The sequence below is a fragment of the Coenobita brevimanus genome, chromosome 93, assembly GCF_032717465.1.
Source record: "Coenobita brevimanus isolate Jiangsu-jjx chromosome 93, ASM3271746v2, whole genome shotgun sequence".
Lineage (NCBI taxonomy): Eukaryota > Metazoa > Arthropoda > Malacostraca > Decapoda > Coenobitidae > Coenobita > Coenobita brevimanus.
The window spans coordinates 45,366,951-45,374,608 of NC_137046.1; the positions used below are offsets into that span (position 1 = coordinate 45,366,951).

At 41.9% G+C, this 7,658-nt stretch overlaps 1 protein-coding gene across 1 annotated transcript in view; it reads left to right on the top strand.

The window, feature by feature from the left end:
* The window catches only part of dachs (unconventional myosin-IXb-like dachs), a 302,449-nt gene that overhangs the window by 186,099 nt on the left and 108,692 nt on the right, over positions 1–7,658 (top strand). Inside the window, exon 2 of the mRNA XM_080282541.1 lies at positions 2,262–2,732. Within this exon, the coding sequence (XP_080138667.1) occupies positions 2,262–2,732 (471 nt within the window). The remainder of the gene's footprint in view (positions 1–2,261; positions 2,733–7,658) is intronic.

The window sequence follows — 7,658 nt, forward strand, 5'->3', positions numbered from 1 at the left end:
ATCACTTTCTCTCACTTTCTCTTAATCAGTACTCATTCTTTGCTATTTTGTCTCTTGCCTTTCCCTGATCCAGTTCTTTATATTTCTCACCCCTCTGTATTTGACTTTTTTTCCCCCTTCACTTGTTCTTCGAGCCATCTCTTAACTGCAGCCTTTTTCAGTTTTTCTGTCCATTTTTCTGTCTCACATGGGTACCGGCAAGATTCCTTTAATATACTCGTATGTTTATCCTCTTGCATTCCATCCTCTCCTCTGTTTATTTCCAAAGGGGAAGAATTATTGCGGACAGAGAAGGAGAAGGATAAATGAAGGGTAGTAAAAGGATAGATGAAGGGAGAAATAGGGAAGGCGCAAGAAGAAAACACGAAAGGGAAGGAGAGGGGAGATGATGACGTAGAAGGAAGGGATGAAGGGAGATGATGGTTGGAAAAGAAGGAAATGGATTAAGATATACCAGGAAAATGGAAGGAGAATGAAAAGGGAAAGTGGAAGATGGGAAAGAAGTAATGACGCGTTTGTGACGGTAGAGAAAAGGGGGCAGAATATTAAGATAGGGAAGAATATTTTTGAAAATGATAATGATGAGAGAGAGAGAGAGAGAATTTTGTTTGGAAAAATATTTGATTACTAGGGTATTTGTATATAGGAGTCTTTGGATCTGTTTAAGAAAGTATTTGATTGTGTTTGATAATATGTGTGATTCTGTTTGATGAAATACTTGGTTCTGTTTGGCGAACTATTTAGTATTGATTGGTGAATGATTTGGTTCTGTTTGACGAAATATTGTTGTTCACAGTGTTTTTAATAAACTATTTGTGTTGCAATAATTCCCGAAATAATTACCGGTACCGTCGCTTTCGGGATCCATTCTGTGAAGTTTAACTCCCTAATTTAAAGAAATCTTTCCCCAAATGAATAAATTATCTGTTGACAATAAACATAATTCGTCTATTGACAGAAGGGGAAATTTTTGAAAAAGCATGGTAGCAATGAGGGTTAGTGCATTTTTTTTTAACCCATTAATTGCGAGCGGTTTTTCTGATGACCAAAATTTCCTGCTGATAGTGAGGACATGTTTATAGTCATCGTGCTGAAGGGATTGATTAAGATTGTTTCTAACTCCTTCATGACGGAGATTTCTCCCAAGATAATTAAACTCGCCTGCTGATACTGGGAAAAAAATGGAATGACTCTTAATCATAGTGAAAGACCTAAAATTTATGTTGTGGATTCTATTATAATTATGTCTTTTGGTATCCAGCCTGTACTTCCAATTATATTTATGATGGCTGTTCTGTTAGGCTAGGTAATGTGTGTGTGTGTGTGTGTGTGTTTCCTTTTATTTATTTACATTATAAGTCATCATTATAATTATGTTCTCGATGCGTTTGAAAATATCACAGCATATTTGGTACAGCTATTTAGATTATGAAAAACTAGCAGATCAGCTTTGTTGGTGGCAATGGAAGTTTAAAAGGCAGGCTTTCTAAAATTTGCCGTGGACTTAACAACAAATAAGAAGGTAAAAGAAGGTGGCGTACACAGGTCCTTTTCAGTGCTCATCGTTATGTTTTAACTCATGTAGGTTTCTTCTCCACCGCGTATTGTTTTCTTATTATAATGTTTTTGTGCAGTATTGATGTCTAATGATGCTTAGGTGGCTTTGTGTACGTATTTTTTATTACCTCTACGTAAGGGTTTCATTTGGATCGTGTCTTTTTATATGACTGTATTTTAATTTTCGTTTTCGCAGTGTTTTTTTATATATTTTACTTTCGTATCGTATTTATTGATTTTTTTTTATTTTGGCATTTTATTTTGTTGCTGTTTTTATTTTGGGATATCATTTTGGGTTAAGGCGCCTCAGCCGGATGTGTCTTATACTGGTTTACATTTGAGAGATAGCTAGGGTTTACTGCTCACATTTTGCCATTCAGGGAAGAGCGACTGTCACTCTTGCCCTGATTTTCTGAACTTGGCCCCTACGCTTCTACTGGGGTAATATAACATTGAATGATAGATGGATAGAATGATTCTGGCATTGTATTTCTTAAATTTTTTGGGTGGATTTCATTTTGATTTATTTATTTGGATGTTGCTTCTTTATTTTTTTGCGTAGTGTTTTTTCTGGAGGTTATTTATAAGATTATTGTATATATTTTCTTATATTCCATTTTTTTTTTTTTTTTTTTTTTTTTTTGAGGGGGGGAGGTGTTTTGTTTTGGGTTAATATTAATGTTTCTTACTTCCACTGTTGCCAGATGCGTGTGGGACGAACGAGGCGGCGCAACTGGAGCAGCGGCTGAGATCCCTGGGTTGTGAGCTGGTAACACTGCGCTCCAGGCTGCCCCCATCCCTCCACCACCCCCGTCCCGCCTCCCCCCACCACCACAACAACCACCACAACAATCACCACAACAACAACAGCACCAACACCAGCAACACGGCAACCTCATCCTCGTCCGCCATCTCCTCCTTCAACATCAACAATCAGCAACCAACAACCGCCACCACCACCAGCACCTCGTCTTCCCTGTCCGCCTCATCTTCCACCAACAACAACAACCACAAGAACGCCCAGAACCAGAACGGGCAGCTGGTTACGCCCAATTTCGCGTCGGTCGGGGGCGGTACTACCACAACGCAGTCCTCGGGCGGGTCCGACGTCCGGCTTACGCCCAACAACTCTGCACTGGCGGACACACTCAATTCTTCTCAGTCGTTTCTGGCGGGTGAGTAGAATCAGACTTGAAACATAAATGTACAGCTGAATTTACTAAGGTTGTATGTAGCCCTAATGATTTTCTGCGCTCATTATAGGAGCTGTTCAGCATAGGCCAACCTGCCTGTGATAGGCAACATTCTTCCAGCTGCCAGACGATTTTCTTTTCTTAGCGTGTATGAACCTCCTTGCTGGTAGTGAATGGCTTAATGAAATCTATTCTAAGCAGAAGGAAGTCGTCTGGAAATAGCAGGAGTGTAATGTAAAATTAAAGACGTCCCACACTGCTGTATTTGTATGTCCAGTCGAGGTTGGTAGTTCTTTTGCACTAAAACTGTGTCGCAGGCTAATGATATCCTGCGTACCTAACTAGTAGTCAAGAGAGTTGCAGTCCCGTTTCATGAGTCAGGAACCCCAAATGTGTATAGGAGCTATTGACCTTGATTAATTACAACCAACAAAGGTGAGTGTTGTCTTCATTTTGATTGTTTCGTTATAAATGTGTCTAGCTTCTGAGTTTAGCCTTTTCTTCTACATTATTTTCCAATTTACAATGGTGATACACTATTGCAAGGATAGTTAGCAATGACTAATAACTTAAAACATAATTATACACTAAATATGGAAAGACATTAAGGTCCACTTTTTTTTCTTTTTTTTTTTACGAAACTCATCAACGAAACTTTTAAGTCCTCAGAGTCTGCTTTCACAGTCACCTGTAGTGGTGATGTTGTGGATCTCAAGAACCATGAATATTAGCACTGTTAGATAGGTTTTCTTAGAATCCATATTGAGCACCATACCACCAAAAAGAAGCTTACCTGGAAAAAGAGTTTGTTCGTTGACATGCCAGTAAATCACCCGTGTAAGCGACCCTGAAGCATGTTGTCTAAGTTCTCGTTTTTTCTTATCTCTGTCAGTGCACGGTTGCTTCCTTATCTGTTGAGTTCGGGGCAGCGATAAACTAGATAACCACGATGCTTTTGTAACAGATGATAATAGGGAAGAATGTAGGACAAACGTGCATTTGCTTCTCAGTTTCTATGCAGTACACTGTTTAATACTTTTTACTTTTTTTTCGGTGGTATTCTTATGCTGGTTAAATATGTGGAAAAGTATGTGATGTTTTTATTTTTGCACATACATGCCATTTTTACGTTATCTGGTAACGCAAGAATATTCTTGTCGCCTACCATACTCACTCATAAAACTCTCTCTCTCTCTCTCTCTCTCTCTCTCTCTCTCTCTCTCTCTCTCTCTCTCTCTCTCTCTCTCTCTCTCTCTCTCTCTCTCTCTCTCTCTCTCTCTCTCTCTCTCTCTCTCTCTCTCTCTCTCTCTCTCTCTCTCTCTCTCGTGCGGCATCTGTTTATCTTTTCCTACATTCAGTATTACACACCATGCCCCTCACTTTTCCCTTATATCCATTTTTGTCTCGTCTTTATCTCCACCTTCATTATTCTACCTCACTGAGCATACTTCATCATCCATCCACCCATTTCTAGTTCTTATTACACCCCTCGCACACAGTGCAGCGGGTGTAATGATTTGTTTGGTGTGTGTGTGTGTGTGTGTGTGTGTGTGTGTGTGTGTGTGTGTGTGTGTGTGTGTGTGTGTGATGATCTGTAAACAAAATAACTCAAGTTTTTTTTAAATCCGATTTTAACCAATCTTGGTGGAAGGGTTTTGGCGTCGGAGAAGAATAAAGTATGTCGATTTTAAAAGCAATCTGTCTAAGCCTAGGTAGAAAATCACAGGGTAGAGTCATATAGTCAGCCCTTACATCATTTGTGCGGCTCAGGTGTTGCACTCTTTCAGTGCACCTGCTTGTTCATCATGTTCCCTTTGTCAGTTTCCAGATTTCTTCTTCCATGTCCTCTTCTTTTTCCTTTTATCTCTAATCCTCTCCTACCTCATGCCATCCTCTAGGTGAGAATTAGAGATGATGATGATGATGATGATGATGATGATGATGATGATCTTTCCTTGTGTGGGCAGCTTACACTGAGGAAAACCAGTACTTGTCTTTCTGGCACTCTTCCTTCTCTCATTCATTCTTCTTCCCTCTTGTGTCACTCTTTTTTTTTTTCGTTTTTTTATTTAAAGCCTACTCTCCTATATGATCCAGTCCTTATTCTCTCTCTCTCTCTCTCTCTCTCTCTCTCTCTCTCTCTCTCTCTCTCTCACACACACACACACACACACACACACACACACACACACACACACACACACACACACACACACACCGGTTTTTTTTTCTCCGTTTCCTTTCCTTTCATTTCGCCTCTCAATATTATCCGTAATTCATAGTTATCCTCCTCTTTCTTTGTATTGTAAAATTCTCTCCTCCTCCTCCTCCACTTCTCCTCCTCCTCCTCCTCCTCCTCCTCCTCCTTATTCTTCATCCTCGTCTTCTTGTCCGTGCCTGCGTGGCTGCCTATGTGATGGCGGAGCGGAGTCAGCTTGCGTGGCCTTATTAGCTTAATTCTATGTTCCCTTCCCAATAATTCATCGACCTTGTAGACATTTAAGGCCATTCGTCTTGGTGCAGGTCCGGGCATCCCTCTCCCTTGGTCCCTTCCCACCACTTCTCTCCCTCAAGTCATCTCCCACCACTTCTCTGTTGCTCCCTCTCTCCCTCTTGTTTCTTTCCTCTCTCTTATTCTCTGTCTCCTCTTCTCTCCCTCGTCTTCATCTCACCGGTCCTCCCCTCCTTTCTCTCTTCCACTACCTTTTTCTCCCTCTCTCTTCTCCCCTGTCCTCTTCCATTTTCATGCCCTTTCTTTTCCTTTCTCCCAGTCTTCCAATCCTTTCTCTTTTTCTCTCTCCGTCTCCCTCTTTCTTTGTTTCCAGATTATTCCCTCTTCTCCCTTTTCCTTCTCTCATCTGTCCTGCCCTTCTGTCTTTTCCTTTCACTTTCTCTTCTACCGCCTCTCCAGGTCTCTCCGTCTCCCTTCTGTCTCTTCTCATCTCTCCAGTCCTCTATCCATCTCTCAATTCTTCTCCCCTTCTCTCCCTTCTTCTGCCGTCTCTCCAGTCCTCTTCCCATCTCTCCAGGCTTTTCATCATACCTCCAGTCCTCTCCCTCTCACCTCTCTCACCGTCTCTCCAGTTCTCTCTGCCCTGCATCTCTTGCTGTCCCACCGCCTCTTTCTCCATTTCTCACCTTCCTCTCCCATCTCTCTCTCTCTCTCTCTCTCTCTCTCTCTCTCTCTCTCTCTCTCTCTCTCTCTCTCTCTCTCTCTCTCTCTCTCTCTCTCTCTCTCTCTCTCTCTCCTATATCTCATAATCCTTTTCCCTCCTCTCCTGTTCCTCTCCCGTCTCTCTCTCCAATCCTCTAGCTTCTTCGTTCACTGTAGTCCTCCTCCTCCTTCTCTCCTCCTCCTCCTCCTTCTATATCCAACCCTTTCAGTTCGGAAATTATATCCTGAGCTGAGTAAAATCGTCTGGAGATAGGAGGTTTTTTTTTTATTTGTCATCACAGAGAATGGGATAATTGCTTGAAATATTGGGCGATTCGTGGGAGGAGAAGTGCAGCGAAGGGTAAAAATTGAGAGAGAGAGAGAGAGGGAGAGAGAGAGAGAAGAGAGAAGGTGTGGATGTGAGAGAGTGAGATTGAGAGAGAATGATGATGATGAGGGAACCAAGATGAAGAAGCTAGAGTGTTGAGGGAGAGAAAAAGGAAGAGGTGAGCAAGCGGCAAGAGAGAAAATGCAAAATGATAACATCGAGGGGAAATGTGAGACAAAATTTTAGGAGAGAGAGAGAGAGAGAAAGAGAGAGAGAGAGAGAGAGAGAGAGAGAGAGAGAGAGAGAGAGAGATGAAACAGGTGTATAATGTATTCACTTGCTCTGGCCAGCCTGAGATGAGTCCGCCAGATACCTTCCCTCTGTGTGGTCGTGTGTGTGTGTGTGTGTGTGTGTGTGTGTGTGTGTTTGAATATGCAAGGACACACACACACACACACACACACACACACAGAATTTGTTCATTTTTCCATTCACCTCTGACCATTTTTAGAACTTGAAACTTAAAAATAAAAAGAAATGCCATTATCATTATCATCATGATCGTTATCGTAACAGTGATAATAATAATGATAATAATAATAATAATAACAATAATAATATCACCATGTGTATCCCATTTTTATACAGTAAATGGGATAGGCTGGAGCCAGAGTCAGGAAAAATGAACAGTGCCTCAGAGGAGATTTAAATGCTCACCAGAGTACCGAGTGAAGTGAGCCAACATCCATCCATGCATTCCTTGTTAAAGTCTACGGGGAAAAACAAAAAGAGGGCGTGTACAATCGAATTATGAAGATCTGGGCCATGGTCTCTCCTGTTAGGCGGCGGGTTTTTGAATGTCGGCCTTCACACTTGAGGGGTTTTATTGCTTGCATTTTCACGTTTTTTTTTTTTTTATATCGTGTCTTACGCCGCGTCTTGTGAGTGGTGGCTTCGACAAGACGACCACCAGGTATTTAAGTCCCTTCTCAGCCATGACCCCTTATCTTAGGACTCGGCACCCTAGCTCTCGGCCTCGTACTCGGTCCTCTGCACCTTCTTCTCCCAGTCACCTCGCTGTCTCTGTCTCCCGGTCAGCCTTGCATTGCCACACGATCTTCCTTCAGCTAAGGAAACCCTCGTCAACAAAATGACTGAGAAACTGGATATTTTCGTTTCTGTCATCAAGGAGAATTTAAAAAGTGAATGAAGTTAGGTAAGAATGTGTGTGTGTGTGTTGGTTGTATCTTGCGTGTGTGGTGTATTGTGTGTGTGTCGGGTGTAAATGTGCGTGTGAAAGTGAGTGGGTGTGTGCGTGGGATAGCTTGTCGTGTCCATTTAGTGTTCCTCTTGCACGCGTTATGTGTGCTGTGCGTGTGTGTGTTTCGTGTATGCTTTGTGCGTCTGTGTGTGTTTCAGTATGTGC